At 42.9% G+C, this 16612-nt stretch overlaps 2 protein-coding genes across 2 annotated transcripts in view; one reads left to right on the forward strand and one right to left on the reverse strand.

The window, feature by feature from the left end:
• Positions 1–4045: 4045 nt before the first annotated feature.
• RNF8 (ring finger protein 8) lies at positions 4046–14632 on the reverse strand. The gene is made up of 7 exons (XM_008932794.3): positions 14508–14632; positions 12803–13543; positions 11705–11767; positions 10444–10533; positions 9151–9258; positions 7980–8184; positions 4046–6117 (listed from the first exon to the last, which is right to left on the reverse strand). Exons 1-7 carry the CDS (start codon positions 14574–14576, stop codon positions 5972–5974), a joined length of 1422 nt encoding a protein of 473 aa, XP_008931042.1. The 5' UTR covers positions 14577–14632; the 3' UTR covers positions 4046–5971.
• Positions 14633–16131: 1499 nt separating this feature from the next.
• AARS2 (alanyl-tRNA synthetase 2, mitochondrial) overlaps positions 16132–16612 on the forward strand; it is a 19879-nt gene continuing 19398 nt past the window's right edge. Inside the window, exon 1 of the mRNA XM_018085351.2 lies at positions 16132–16155. Within this exon, the coding sequence (XP_017940840.2) occupies positions 16132–16155 (24 nt within the window). The remainder of the gene's footprint in view (positions 16156–16612) is intronic.

The following is a 16612-nucleotide window of genomic DNA, read 5'->3' on the forward strand; positions in this document are numbered from 1 at the left end:
GTGACATAGATCATTTTATGGACTGCTCAGTGTTATGCTTCTCAAATTTATTTAGATAACTTAAATACATGGCAGTTGATTATTACTACTACTGAATCAAAGATACATTTTTGGTGTGGCTGAGTAAAATGAAAGATCAATCTAATGGAGAATGTGCAAGGTGGAACCAGTGTCTCCCAAAAGACTCTGAACAACTCTGACTTCACCTCTGGAAATGTTAATTAATAAAGGAGCTTTCCTACATGACTTTTGTAACAGAACATTATTAAACACATGTGCTCCAGTTGGGGGTGGGAGTGTTTTTCACCGGAAATCACTGGCAAGATAAGAAGCTTCTAAGTGTGGCTGATAAATTTCACATAAACCCAGAGGAAAGACGAACGCTTAAGACCAATTCAAACCCTCTGTTATCTAGCTTATTTCCGCAAGCACATATAGGGCAGTTTAAGGCCAAAAGCTTTATTCATCCCCACAATCCTGACTGCAAAATGATCCCATAACCTCACTGCACTATGGCTAGAAAATCTTTTCCATTCTACAAGAAATTCTGTTACAGACAACTCACCTTTATCTGCTCTTGCCTCAATTTAGGGTTTTGCTTTTTCCCCTGCTTCTAACAAACTGGCCATTTTCTATTTTTTGTGAGATAGTCTCTTATTAGGCTAACATGCTCTTAGTTTACCCCCGACAGCTCCCTCTAGAGAACCCCACTAAGGGTCGCTCACTGCATCTGCCTTCCTGACAGATTTCAAACCAAGAAAAATTAAGGGCAAAGTCAGGGACACTCCGTCCGTCCGTCGGGAGGCCCTCCGCTGAACCACCGATGTGCCCGCGGGGCGCTTCCAGCCGGCCTGCACAGAACCACAGAATCAATTAGGTTGGAAAAGACCTCTGAGATCATCGAGTCCAACCTGTGGCCGAAGAGCACCGTGTGAACTAGACCACAGCAACAAGTGCCACATCCAGTCTTTCCTTAAACACCTCCAGGGAATGCGACTCCAGCACCCCCCTGGGCAGCCCATTCCAATGTCACATCATCCTTTCTGGTAAGGGACTCCTCCTGATGTCCAACCTAAACCTCCCCTGGTGCACCCTGAGGCCATGTCCTCTCCTCCTGTCGCCTGTTGGCTGGCAGAAGAGGCCGACCCCACCTGGCTACAACCTTCTCTCAGGTAGTCGTAGACAGCAATAAAGTCCCCCCGAGCCTCCTTTTCTCCAGACCGAACACCCCCAGCTCCCCCCGCCACTCCTCACATCAGCTTACCCTCCAGGACCCTTCAACCCAGTTCTGCTGCTCTTCTCCGGAACCCTCACCGCACCGCCCGCCACCGCAGCCCCCGGGGCCGGGGGCGAAGCCGCGCGAAGCCGCCCGAGGGGAGGGGAAGCCCGCGGGAACCGGCTGGGCGGCCGCGCCCCACGCTGACTCGCACACGGCCGGCGGCCCGCGGGCGCGCTGCGCTGGAGGGGCGCCAGATTGCGGCAGCCCGGCCGGGGTGGGGCTCCGAGGCTTCCGGGCTTGGTGGAACGCTGCTGAGGGAGGACGGCCTCGAGGAAGAAAGGCCGCCGCTTCCTGCGCCGCCCCCCCCGCCGTCGCTTTTCGTTTCCCCGCTCGGACGCAGGCGCCGGCCCCGCCCCCCCCGCCCCTTCGCCGGCGGGCCTGCCGGCCCGCCGGCGCGCGGCAATGACGCACCGCCGGTCCGCGGGCGGGCGGGGCAGTGCCGGGGCGTGGTGTTGAGGGTAGCGGGATGCGATGTAAAGTGCCAGATACTCTTTTTTTTTTAAAATACGTTGGATGGGTAAACGTGTGTCTATCGTGTGTCGTATCCGGAGCTGGGGTTGTTCATCCTGGAGGAGGTTCAGGGGTGACCTCGTCACTCTCTACAACTACCTGAAAGGAGGTTGTAGCCAGGTGGGGTCGGCCTCTTCTCCACGGCACCTAGAGACAGGACAAGAGGACATGGCCTCGACCTGCGCCAGGGGAGGTTTAGGTTGGGCATCAGGAGTTTCTTCACAGAAAGGGTGATTGGACATTGAAACGGACTGCCCAGGAAGGCGGTGGAGTCACCGCCCCGGAGGTGCTTAAGGAAAGGCTGTTCATGGCACTCAGTGCTATGGTCTGCTTGGCAGGGTGGTGATAGGTCAAAGGTTGGACTCGATGATCTCAGAGGTTTTTTCCAACCAAACTGATTATGTGATTCTGTAAGCTGCCTTGTACTTTGCATTAAGCTGTAAACCTGGGGACATACAGCTCAGCACACAGGCCTGAATGCTTAGTCTCAAAAACAAAAGCAAACATGGTAACACCAAGGGATAGGAGGATCCTACTTGAGAAGTGTAGTTCAAGATTATCTAATTGCTGTTTGTGTTGCTGTTTGTTGTGTTTGATTAGGTCAAGTTATGGCAAAAGGGACCAGGAGGAGGGAAGGACAAGGAGGAAATAAAACATTGACTAGTCAGAATACACCTTTGGAAAAGAAAACCCAGACTTCACCTGGGGGGAGAGGGGCACAGCTGGAGTATTAAATTGCCTGTTACATGTCCTGCAAAGTTAAATGACAGTTGTTGCTAAGGCTCTGCAACAATCTGTAGCAGGATGCTCTGCCTGGAACAGGGAAAACAACAATGCCCTATTTGCAAAGCTATCAGTGGTAAATGAAGAAGGGGTCATCATGCTGCTTTTGGTGTTGACTAATGCTGAATCCAGTCTGACTTCTTAACACCAGTTAAACATCCTGATAGCGAGATGAAGATGTGATAAACCTGGTGAAGTATCCAGATAAAGGAATAAACAAGTGATACTACTGATAACATACCTAAAGCTGCTGAGCTGACACAGCTGGCCTGGAGACATATGACTGACAGTCAGTCACTTTATACTATAAAAGCCCAGTCCCAAATTTAACGGCAGGGTCTTCTGACATACCCCTTCTTGGAGTGTATGTGTGGAGATTTCTGCCTTGGGGGGAGACACCCTTCAAGGTTACTCCTCGAGGCTGAGCAAAAGAGATTTGGTCATTGGTATGGGTTGAGTAACATCAATCTCTACTTAATAATTGGGTTTTGCTAGCTTTAATACAATTGCTTTAATATAATTGCTTCAATACTGCTTCATAGTGCACTACAATAGTTGTTATAGCTCCTATAGTGTGTAGTAAATAATTCCAATTAAGATGTTTTTGTCTGATTATTGTCACAATAAATGATATATATATATATAAAAATATATCTGGTTTGCCATCCCATGGGACACAGTTGTATAAAGGTTCAATTACACCTATATAATCCTTTACACTTAAACCGTTGACAAAGCCTGGGGCTAAGGCTGGATCCAGCCAGGCTGCTCTCAGAGGAGTTTATAAAGCAAGGGTGCCCTTTCTGCACCTCATGACTCAACGGGAGGCCTTCTTAATAAACTTTTGTCTGAAGCTCCCATTCTGCCTGTGACAGGCTCACCAAATACTAAGATGGTAGATTTTTCTTGCACATGTGATTGTCAGATTCATCTTGGGCTCTGTAACTCTCCATGAGTTAAACATTCCCCTGTGATGTGATGACCCCCTTCCATAATCCATTAGCACTCCTTCCCAACTATTTCTCTGATGCTGCTAGACAACGTATTCCTCTGAAATTGTTTGATTAACACACTGCTTGACAGCTGTCTTCCAGTGGAAAGCAGCAAGTCTTGAACCTGCATCAAGACTGCTGTGCACCAGCTGTGACTAGCTCAGCTGTAACCTGAATTCTGGAAGCGCTTGATGCCATCCCAAGACAGGAATGTTATGTTCAGGATATAACGTCTCCAAGGGGACACTGAGATGTACAACCAAGTAGAAGAAAGGATCCAGAACTTAGACCAAAGGAGAGCACACTGCTAGAAACACAGGTCTGGTTTTGTCAGTGAAAAGCTTTTGCAAGTGAACAGTATTATTATTTCACCTCTCTCTGTGGACCTTTACACATTATGCACCTACCAATAAGAGTGGAAATGGTTTGGTATACCACTTACATTCTTCAAGTTCTAGTGAAAAGAGGACACACTCAGAAATTGCACCAAAGATTACCATTCTGTTACCCGGGCAAGCGTTCTCCTTCTCTGCAACACCAATATAATAAAATATATATATATTTCACAAAATGAAATGAGCAAAAAAAAACATGGAAGAGATACACAGTAGAAGAATTTGCAGTCCTAGGTAACCAGAGTATTTTCCTTCTACTCCTCTTCAATGAGAATGCCTGTTTTACATCAGCCTATTTCATGAGCATTTTGAGGAACATTCTTTTGCACATCCTAGAAAGCACATATTCACAAAAGAAACTTTCAAAAGCACATACAGCAAGTGAATATTAAAAGAGAAAGAAGAATGTGCAAGACATAATATCTCCTTCACAAAAGAAATCTTACACTAAAATTTTAAGCAAGTTGCCTGGCCCTCAGATCAGCCCCCCCCCGCCCGGTTTAAGTCCTACCAGTCAAATGCCAGAATGCACTAACTTCCTAAGGACAGCATCACCTTTTTAATGGGATCTTTCTTCCTGTGGAAGAAGGTAAGAGGTATGATTTGTACCTACTAAATTAGTATTAGGGTAGTCACAGTCTTTTATCAGTGCCTCAATACAAGAGTCTTTCAAGTAACTTTACGTACCCACACTGCTTACAGCAGTCAAAACATGAAGCAAAGTCAGTAAATGAGATGGCCTCTCTTTTCTCAAAAAAAAAAAAATCTAAAGATGACTAGGAGAAAGACATTCATCTCAGTGGCTGCACAAAGGAAGACTAATGCAGAAATGGATTTATATTTTCGTTCTTAAACAAAATAAACATAGAAACAAAAGAGCACATACAAATAGCCAAAGACATACTACAGATGAGAAGGGCTTCCCCATCTTCTATGAGTCCTTTCCACGTAACAGCTAAGTCAAAAGCATAAGCCACTGGAAAATGGAACTTGATAGACAAATACATGATAGGATGAGGCAAGACTTGCTCAGTCTCTTAGGGACGAGTGATTTTCTGTGAGAGTAGTATAACCCACAGCTCAACAGTGATGTTTTGTAAACAATAAAATGAAGTGCTTCATTCTGTGCCTTGTGGTTGCCTACAGATCCTGCTTTCCTACCTTGCCAACAGGACATTTCAATAATTTGGAGAGCAGCACTTCTGAAGAGGCAGAGGTTCCTCTCCGCTGCTGACTGTTTCTGAAGTCACTGCTAATAATTTCTGGATTTGCTGCTTCCCAATTCTAAAACCCTTTATGCAAAAGCCTGAAGAGGGAGCAATCCAAAGACACTACATGAAAAGAGCACTAGCTAAGGAATTCTGGAAGATATAATCTCCTTCATCCCTATCTAATGGAAAATTATTTACATAAAAAGAGAGCTGATGACCAGTAGCTCAGCTCACAATGCACTTACGGCTGACAGGGTCCATAACCCACCCTTTATTACCTTTACTGCCCGAGGCCTGGGATGACTCTAGCTGCCATATGAAATTCAAGGGGAAAACCCACCCTGGCACTTTTTCCTGACATACGAATTTCCTGCCTGCTGGTGGGGATGGCCAAGTTCTCAAATACCTTGGGCCATTCCCTCTGCTGCCTGAAATAAGGGAAGCTGATGTACACGTTTAAACATGTCATTCACTGAGGAAAAGGGCAATGATGCAATACAAACTTTTACATTACACCAAGCGGGTCACAAGCTGTCATGGAAGCTTAGGGTTTGTAGGTCAACTAGCTAGCATAACAGCAGTTTGTTCTCTCCGACCCCAATTTTGTTTTAGAGATCAAGGTTCTGTATATTCATTGAAAAAACAAGGTACTTCTTCAAAATGCTGCTAGTTCTGAGCTCCAGCCTCTTCATAGAGTCTCTGCTTCCAGGTGTCCAGTCCGCTCCTCCAGCAGCACTGAACCAAACACCATTAGGTTGGTTCTGGGCAGCACACAGGCAAACAAGTCCGCAGTAACAGTGTTCAGAGAATGTAATAGCTTTCATTATAGTAAGAATCCTCCTCAGACTCCTCACTGTCACAACTGCTTATCGACAAGATGGAGTAGGTGGAGGAAGTGACACTGTTGTCATTGTCTGTGGCTGGTTTCACCATCACATTCTGTTTCTCTGCATTCAAAACACACAGATACAAAAGTTAGCTGTGACTGCAGTACCCACAAGTGTTAATTACCAGTTGTCTGAAACTATATTATAGCCTCTCACTGAAGATTGATATGTCTTTCAAGCTGCAGGCATGGGCCTTTTTCTTTTCAGTTTTCAGTATTAAAAGAACAAAGGGTTGGGAGTTTTTTGTTTATTTGTTTTCTTAAGTGTTCTCTCTGTCTTTTCCTGTTAAGATAACAGAGATGAGGAGGAGATATTCTCCATCCCTTCACAGGCACACAACTGGCAATGGAAATGGCCAACTATTACAGTGCCTTGGCTAACTATTACAGGTAAGAAAGAAGAAGGAACAAAACATGGTAAGAAGCTCTCACACAAATAATAGTTGCTCAGGACACTTACAGGCCCATCGAAACCTTCATACATTTAAGACTGCAAGCTGTCCTTCTGGTGCCCATTCTACTAAGGCTCTTGGAAAAGTTTCTTGGGAAGCTCTGACAGCTTCTCAAGTGCCACTTTCATCATTATTCTTCTTTCAGTGGGTTTACTTCTTAGGAATTAATTTCAAATAGACACATGGTTATCCTCATGTCAATCAAAATGCTTCCATCACTGAATAAAAAGACGGCAGAGAAACCATTTAACCTTCCTCCTGAAGTGTGTCACGGTTAAGTTAAATGATTTCCTTACAGATAGTCATTTATGAAGGTAGACTATGAGCTTATTTCCTTTTTTTTCAACCAAGGATGAAGACCATTGGTTTAGCATGCAGAGGGCTCCAATGAAGGCACCACTGCAGCCAGTCCTCATTAGCTACCTGATGAGACACTTCAGGAGCTATGGCATACTCTGCCTACATGCACATATGTCAGTTCTGCAGAGGTGAAAGCAATTCATGAAGCTGAGCCAGGCACTCTCTGAGCAATGCAGCATTTCCTGAGGGAATCGGGCTGAGATGGTTACATAGGTTCTAATTTCAGGCTTGAACTAGCACTGCTTAGTGATGTCATTCTATGTCACCATGGAGCATCTGAAACATTTCAAAAGCATCTTTCTTTCATTAGGTAAAAGGCTTGACACACTGCAAAATGAAGGATCATGCACTGACCTCTACGAAGCGAAAAGAAGACAATTACTTGAGGGAACAGAGCAATAGAAATTTGTTAAACAGCAGCAGGAAAAGATGTCTACATTTTAGCACCTAGATACCAGTGTCAAGTGCTCTAGAAACAAACCTGGAAGAAGGAAGCAAGAGTAGGAATAGCCCACACCAGAGTTTTTCTTAAAGCTATCTACACCATGCACTGTCTTTTAGCTACAACTAGGCAAGATGTTATGTCTTTAGGCCACAGTGACTTTAATTCCACAAAAATAAACATGGCAGAGCAACTGCCAGTTCAGCCATACACTTACATGATATACCAATGTCCCTTTCAGAGATTTCCTACATAAATCTAGCACATGGAAGAGAATTCAGAGCTTCTTATCTGGCACTGCCCTGTTGAGTTTTTGAAATTGTGTACTCAACAGTTTAATTAAAAGTGCCTGGCAATTATTCAAGGACCATTCTATATAGTTTTTTTTTTATTTAGCGATCTCTTTGAAACACCATAACCATTAGCATGATTAAATTAAGATACCCTGCTAGACTGTGCAATTCATACTTAAGTCTTTTTCCAAACTTTTTATGTATTTTATTTTACTGTGCAGTAAAGCTAGTTACTCAAGAGATCTCAGGATTACTTTTCTAGTGTTTCTGCTGCAGTCCCCGAGCATCTTCTTGGTATATAGGTGCCAAAGAAAGTTGTACAAAATAGATGGAATAAAAGATTGTACTGATCATGCCACATCCACCCACCTCTCACCTTTCCGCTTTCTGATAAGGGTCAGGCGATGCTCTTTCATTTCCACATCCAGTTTTTCTACCATCCTGTCAATGCAGTTATCCAGCACAAGAGAGCGTGTCTTTGACTTGATCTCCTGCCTGCAGATGGGGCACTCCACTTTACGTTTCGTCCACTCATCGATACAGTAGGAGCAGAAGCTGTGTGCACAGTTCAGAGTGACAGCCTGTGGAATTCAATCAAATGACACTGGTCACAGCATGCCCATACAAGCATTGTAAAGGAAAAACATACTGAAGACAGAGAAATATTAGATGAACACTTCCTATAAGGAAAGAGAGGGGAGAGCCTAAAGCCCCTTTTCTTTAGCTTTAAAGGGGTTACACACACAAACTCTCCCATGCCAGAGGGCAGGCCAGTTTTACAAGCAAGTTAATGGAGTCACTGTAAGTCACAGCAAGGCAGAAACGGACAAAATGAATTAATTCTAAGTTTCCCTAATTTGAAGAGGATAAATTATGAAAAAGCTCAGATACTGCAGAATAGTATTTTAAATTACTGAGAAACCAGAAATTAAAATTTGAGCAAGCTCTTAAGCCGTTACAGCAAGACTAAAACATCAGGTTTCCCCATAGTAGAAATTAACGTAATGCAACTGAAGGTCCAGCAAAACATGAACAAAACTAACAGTCTCCATGTCAGACATATCCTATCAAATCTAGAATCAAATGAAAATAGGCCAATTTCTCAAAGAAAGTGTTTATCTGAACAATATAAACGGTTCAGGATTTGATTGATCTAACCTCTCCATATATCTAAACCTGAAACAGTCCAAATCCATCCAACTTAAAGCAAGGTCCACTACAAAATAATTCCTCCCCAAGAAAGCCGTCAGCAGCGACTCAGAGCACCAGTTCAAAAACCTGCACAAGTGCTCCAAGCTTATATGCATCTTAGGATTAAGCATGTCTCTGCAGGTGGAGACATTAAAGTTGAATTTTCTGTCCAGAAGAGTCAGGGCAAACAGAATGGATTTCTGGATCAACCCTTTCCCATAACAACACACTGCAGGTCTGTTGGGACTGTTAAACTAGTGAAGTAAAGAAACAGGCTTAACTATTGCTTAAACAGAACTAGGAAAAGCTACTCAAGTCTCTTCTTTACTGGCAAACCCATACGGGTTTAAACATACCTCAATAAAGTGCTCAGAACAGATTGTGCATTGCAACTCATTCTCCAACACATCATTCATCTGATTCAGCACCTCTTCTTTTTGGGCTCTCACCTTTTCCTTCTCCTCCTAGTGGAATAGTACATACGGTCATGTGTCAACAAAGAACAAGATTTTACTCAATATAATATTGGCAGGAAGCACGTGTGCAGGAGAAGGTAGTACAAATAGAAAGTCATACTGCAAGTCTCCACATGTCAAGTTTGTGCCTATTATAATACCCAGCTATGTAACCTCCCTCCTCTTTGTAGTCACAGCAGTATTGAGAATATTCCCATGCACTGCAGAGAACTTAGATGGAAGAACAGCAGCCGCTACCAAAATTCCCTTCAGCCCTAAGAAACTACCAGCTGGATCACTTTTTAAGAATCTTTTCCAACCCATTCCTGGCATGAGTTTAGCTTAAGTCAATGGTTCTTTTGATGTCTGATATAAAAAGCATAACACCCAACAGACAAAACACCTCAAATGTTAAAAAAATGAAGCGTAAAAGATTAAAACATTTACTTGCATTTAACAGCCCAATAATCTTTTTTTGGTTGTTTGGTGTTAAATTAGGCTGATTAGGCTAGGTACCTGCTTTATCTTCTAAAAATAACAGAGAAATTCTTCCAGTTGAAGCTATAGTTGAAACAGCAGCAGAGTTCCAAAGATAACATAAAAAAAAAAACCAAAGTAAACTGCCAAAGGTAGATATTATGATAATTTCCAAGAGTAAGACACAGAAAGAATCTCCTTAATTATTTCCCACTCACCGCCTTGTGTCATGAGCAGGAAGAAATATGGCTTATCTCATTCATTATTCAAAGTCCATGTTGCTTTAGTCTTACGCTCCTTTATACAACTGCTGTCACACTACAGTTTTACTTATATGCACTTTAACTGAAAATGAAACACCTCACTTTTCAAACATTTCTGGGTGTTTTTCTGTTGGTGTTGGTCTGTTTTTTCGTTTTTAAGGAAAGAGTAGAATAGGCCCATTTCTCCTGCACAATGCACAGTTCAGCTGCTCTTGGCTTTCTTTATGACTGAGAAAGATCTAGTAACAACTGTTCAACAGTAGTTTATGAACAGGGCAAGGTGCATCCTCGCCCAGTCCTGGGAACCAGAGTCAGCTGCCACCTCAAAACACAGAAATTTTTGCACTATGGGAGGCCAGGCAGAACTAAGACAAATGTAAAATAAACTATTTCCTCTGCTGCAGTATATCGTTTTTCACTTACGAATAAAACCGAGAATTCACTTATTCCTTACCTTTGTTTCTTCCAGTTCTTTATTCTTGGCCCGAATTATCTCCTCAAAGTCTTTTTTGCTACGGTTCAGCTCTTCCATCAAAGCATGATGCTGTAACAATACCATCCCAGAAGTTCTGAGTGGCCTTATAAACTATCCTATTAAATATACATGGTCATAGTCATAAGTTTCAGCATACTCATTTCTCCTAATCTCCTCCTAAAAGAGCAATATTGCCATTGCCAAACTCATATGTATATATGAGTTGAGCAGTTTACCCTTAGCTTAAAACTGGAATGTACTGACAGTTATTTATGACCTTCCCAGTGTCGCTGCACTTTGCATTCCCTCTCCCAAGTACTCTTTCATTTCAGTTAGGTTTTACAGTCTGTTAGACACCAGATCAGCGATTATTGGGTCCAAACCACCTTGTGGGGAGTGTGTGTGCGTGGTGGGGGAAGGGATGGGTCAAACTTCACAGAGGTGAGGTGGATCTGTATCCCTCATGGCAGGCCCCTGGACCCCACATGGGAAAGCCCCAGAGTAGCTGTCAGCCACAAACAGCCTGGGAAAACTATAACACACCACACCTCTTGGAGCCCCTAAACCAGGCTCAGACTGGCAGAGACAGTGAGAACACTGCCCCTCACTTGAGGCTGGAACCCCAGAGTGGCTGGTGAGTCAGAGATGCTGCCTAGAGGGGTTGGCCATAGGGACTAGAGTAGATAAACCATGTGTTTGCTTCGTGTCATGGCCCTGCCACTTGGACGTGTGAGAGCTGGTCTTCCACAAGGTTCCAGTGGTAGCTATATAATGTCTCTCCTTCTTCCGCCTTTTCTCCTTTTTGCTCTCTCTACTTCTCTTTCTTTGCTACTTTCTTGATGTTTTGGGTGGCTTGGAGCTGGAGGGATTGGATCTTAAGTGTTGTGGATTAACAGTATATGCTGAGTCAGTATTGTGGTGGAACATTTTTGTGTAGCTTGTGTGGTGTGCTTTTGAACTTCAGCCAAGTTCCCTTATTTGCTCCCCTAAATTAATAAAGAAATCCCTTGGGAACAAGACCGTGACTTATTCTCTTCACGCTATCTCAAAGTATTAAAGAACACTGTATCTATACATTAAACTCCTAGCTAAGCCCAGGAGCTGGCAGCTCCTGGGGTTGGAGTCTTACACAGTCAGCTAAGGCAAAGTTCTCATCTTCTACTAAGAGGCCACAGCAGCAAGAAAGATTTAAACATTCGAGTCAAAAAGTTAGACCAAACCTAGACTCATAACCACTTGCCTCTTGCAGGACCTGGGCCAGCTGCTCCTTCAGATTCTCTTCCCCATGTTGCCACTTTTCTCCCTGGGTGGGGTAAGAAGTGAGACAAAAAAAAAAGACTTGAAGAAAGCAAGAAACAGAAAGTTAATATTCCGCACCCTCGCTTTAGAGGATATGCTTAAAGAAAGAACACTGGTTTTCAAAAAACTCTGAGATGTCCCACTCTAGTGTACCACAGAAATTAGAGCTATCATTTACTGTGAAGAATTAAAATGGATATATCATTTGCAGTTACATTTTTGGAACACCTCCACAGTATTCTAGCTCTTAAAGGCACCAGCATGTTCGTAGAAGCAAAGAGGTCAGCAACAGCTTAAAAGCTGCAACTCTATCTTTGAGCACATCCAAAGAGGTCAGACATACCTAAAGCTGAACTTCACACTGTGCCTAAGGACAGAACTCCAGACTTTCTGTACTTCTGATACTGGTATCTTGCCTTTAGCAGTAGACTTTAGAGGAAGTAACTGATAAATTATTAAACTCGCTCCAAGGTGAATCTTTACTTTTTTTAAACTATTTTCGAGAAGTCTCAAGTTTGAACAGTTTCAGTTTGTTATCTAAAAAGCTATTTATCAACATACATGTACTGCTTGAAGATATGGATTGCAAGAAAGGTTTCTTTGAAAGTAGGAAAATAAAAAATCTCCATCCCTTCAAGGATTAAGGTATGCAATAATTCATTACTTGGAAAGAGAGTGGATTTGCCATGCAAACTGGACATTATTTCAGCCATATACCAAGAGAAATTCACACTCAAAGTAAATACTTTTCAACTTGTCCTCTCTGTAACCACAGGAGATCAGGCAGAGACTTTTCAGGTTTTATTACAAAGCAAGCTTCTTTACCAACTGAAATGCTTTACTTCCCACCTTTTTCCTAATTCCCCATACAGCCAAATCTCTTCCATCTCTGCACTTTCTTTTGGTACAACTTAAGTACGTCCATGAAAATTTAACAGGGGTAATTCACACAAACATTATTTGCGTTACTCTGTAGTTTCAGAGCTATTTTGGATTCCATAAAAATGAAGACAGGGAAAAATGATTACCACCATTATACCTCTAGCTTCTGCTGCTCTTTACAAAATGTCCTCTCCAGCTCTTCCACCTGCTGCTGCTGATGCTCTTGTTCCATGCACAGCTGGTCCTGCAACTCCTGCAGCTCCTGCTCCATTACCAGGATCTCCTTCTGAGCACACTTTCTACGCCTCTGCTTCACATTCAGAACTGCTGTCTGCTTCTCCTGCACTTTGACCTTTAATTTCATTACATCTACTAGAGTTTTCCTCAGCATTTTCAAGCCAGTCCACGACTCTGTAAGACCAGAGCCTTTCTGGTCCTTATGGGGGACAGACACAGCTTTCTCGGAGTGAACAGGGCTAGTATGCACTGGACCGCTATCCCCCTCACTTGGTCCAGGAGCAGGCAGCTTGATATCCATCTTCTCTGTTAACCGTTTGGCCTCTTCTACCCGTTCCCATGATTTATCCAAAGGGTCATTGTCACAGGACACTCTGTCTCTTTTGCATCTGGAGTTCGAAGGGCCTTCTGATCCAGATGTCTCTAATTCCTCCGAACTAAATTTACGTTTAGTTCTTGAACTCTTAGCTTTCCCCAGGTCACTTCTTTGGGCTAAAAAGGGTCTTATTTTCTCCCATTCCTCTTTAATTACTTCATACTCATATTCAGCAGTCTCTCTGTTTTCCAAAGGCACTCCCAACTGGATACGGTCTCCTTCAGCAATAGGATAGACTTTTGATGGATCCAGGCGCTGTTTGTTAAGCCAGACTCCATTTAGACTCTGTCAACAAACACAGAATCAGCAAAATTTAATATGTACTTACAAACTCCTCTCCAGGTTATTTCTGGCAACTGTAAACATATCCAACCTCTTCAGTGCTGCAATAAGAATAAGGCACCTCTTTAAATAAACCTTGCAATATCCAAGTTATTGGCTGGGTGTTCTGTTTATTATTTGCTACACTGCATGATTTACTGTGCATTATTCTTGCAATACAGTGTACAAGCACTAAGACCAACATTTTAACATGCATGCTAGTGCAGAAGAAAAAGAAGGAAGTCTGAAGGGAAAAAACAGCACAAAAGCTTGTTGAACATTTTTCTTCTACCAGTGCTGTTTTAAAGCAAATTACTCATTTTACAGTTTTCAGTCCGAATGAGAATGTGGCAAGATCACAATTCAAAAAACAGATCACTGAAGTCAAAGAGAGCCCTGAGTGATGACTCTCAACGTTTTATTCTAATTAGCTGAGAAGGACTTTCAGGAGAAACTTGTTTGAAAATGAAGCATGCCTTTTCTAACAACAGATTCTTATTGCAGTTGATAATAATTAAAGCACCTGTGTCACTACAATAAGGAGTTCCAGCTTATTCTTTCATTCGCACTACAAGAACACTATCCTTTGGAAAGGATAAAATCCTACGCCAAAATTCATAGGATTTTTTTAATAGAAAGCAACACAAAACAGGTTCACAGACTGCAAAGTGCCCTTGGCAAGGCCACAATGGTCTGAAAAATGCTAAACCAAAAGGCGAATCTACATACAGAAAGCAATACCATTTGCATCCAAATTGCAGCAGACTGAATCTTCCTGAAGGGAGTGCACAACAGGCAAGACACATTCCCATGAACCTTCTATCACACTTACATTACACTATATCATGGCCCATACATTGCTTGATCCCAACAAGGCATTCTTTTCAATCAATCTCAAGAGTACAAGGTCTTCAATAAGTCTCTGTACCTTGTTATCCTTGACAGTCCACTGCCCTTCTGCATTCTGCTGGAAAATACAGTGCTTACGAGAGATCATCAAGGGACAGGTTTTTGACACCAGCTGGTACGTGATATCTAATCCTCGGCCTATAGTTACCTAAAAATAAAGTAGTTTAGTAACTGCAATCATTAACATGGTAAATTCAGTTTATGTCATTTAAATTTAAGTACAGCAAAACTCTAGCATCTTATAGGTATTTCCAAAGAGCCTGCCATAATATGATGGGGGGTTTTTTGCATTTAAATTCAAGAGTACATAAAAAATGGAAACCTACAAATTTTGAAGTATTGTCTTTCTCTCCCATTGAGGAAAATTTGATTTCTCTGAGGCACATTACAGCCTCATGGACCTCAGTTTCATGGACATCTTCCTTCAGCAGCAAAGCTGCTGAAAGCCACTCTCAATCCATCCGTGTTCCACTTTAGTCATTACCTAACTAAACACCATTTCTCCAAACCAGCACTATTGTTTGTGGGTCTGAATATTATTTCTTACCCTCTTCTTTTGGTGGCTGCATCTGTTCAACTGTCTGTGAACAAGAAAGCTGCAGGAAAAATAGCCCAGAAAACTGCCACAGAAAAGTGCACACACAACATTGCCCTAAATGCACGATACTTTTGTAAATCACACCATCAATCTTATGGCTCAGAATCTAAGCTACATGCAACTCATAACCAGCAGTGAAAGTGATCTAAATAATCTAATTACACTCTAATAGTATCTTCTGGAAGAAGGGACACAATTTAATTGTACCATTTCACAGTATCTTATTAAAATCCCATCTAATTGCAGATTGCCATTTAAAGCACGTCTTTGCTCTACCTCCCTCCACTGCCTCTTCTGCACACTTTTCTTATTCATCTATGCGTTGCACATTACCTGAGCAGGTCTCACCTTGAGTTTAAAGCAGAACTCAGACTCCGATGTCATAACTAAATGCAAGGAAGCAAACTAAGATGACAAAAGCAAACTCAACCGCATTGTTCCCGTCTTCTTAAATACTTCATATGCATTAAGGTTCTGTCAATATGGATTGCATCTTTAAGAGATACAGAAACTCAGGTGGATAAAGAGTCCCCACTTCATGTGGACTCAAACATAAAATCAGCTTTGCACTTGTCCCTGCAGCAGCAAGAGAAGTGCCTAAGCCACCTGAATGATTCTTATGGCCCAGGCACACACATCTGCAAGGCCTCACACACAAATATGAGCAAGACCAAGTAGGGCCGGCCACAAAACTTCCCCTTGATCAAGTTCATTTAGCAAACAGGGTCCAAGACATGTTACCACTTGCCTGCCGGAGTTCAGTGCTGCCCACAGCAGTACCAGCACACCACAGCACATCCCCATGCCTTGGGCATGCCCTTTGGCACTGAAGCGGTCACAGCACCAAGCCTGACAGAGTTCAAGAAGCATCCGGACAATGCTCTCAGACATATGGTGTGATTTTAGGGGCTGTCCTGTGCAGGGCCAGGAGCTGGACTCAATGATTCTCACGGATCCTTTCCAACTCATGATATTCTAATATTCTGATTTAAATCCCAGTAAAACTGGTTTGTGCTCTGTGGCCTGGCACACCTGTAGCACCAGGATGCTGTCAGCCCTCTCGCTGCCTGTGAGAAGTGCCATGCAGACAACTGGAGCAATAACATCCCAAATGGCATTCTCTGCACAATTAGTGGAGCTCTGGCTGCAAGTTCTGCAGATGTATGAGCTCCGGTCCTTCACTAAGCATACTTACACACCTCAGGGCTTCAAATCCACGATGGGAGAGTAAGAAAACTACACATTTGCTTAAAGACTTGAGTAGTACTGAAAAGTGAGTTTGAAGGGGCACCTTCTGCAGTGCGTAAACACAAAGGAGTTGGCCACAGCATCATCCACACCACCTAACTACTCACCTGGTTTTGACCACCAAAACAGCAACTCCTCCTACACTGCCTCAACCTCACCACACATCTTTGCCTGCTGAGTTTAAGGGAAAGAATACAAGGGCCCATTTGGCCTTTTCAATTAAAATCACGATTCCTGCATCGCACCAAAACATATTTAAAACGTGACCTCGTTTACAC

This window comes from Manacus vitellinus, unplaced genomic scaffold (assembly GCF_001715985.3).
Source record: "Manacus vitellinus isolate BGI_N305 unplaced genomic scaffold, ASM171598v3 scaffold_8_pilon, whole genome shotgun sequence".
NCBI classification, from domain to species: Eukaryota; Metazoa; Chordata; class Aves; order Passeriformes; family Pipridae; genus Manacus; species Manacus vitellinus.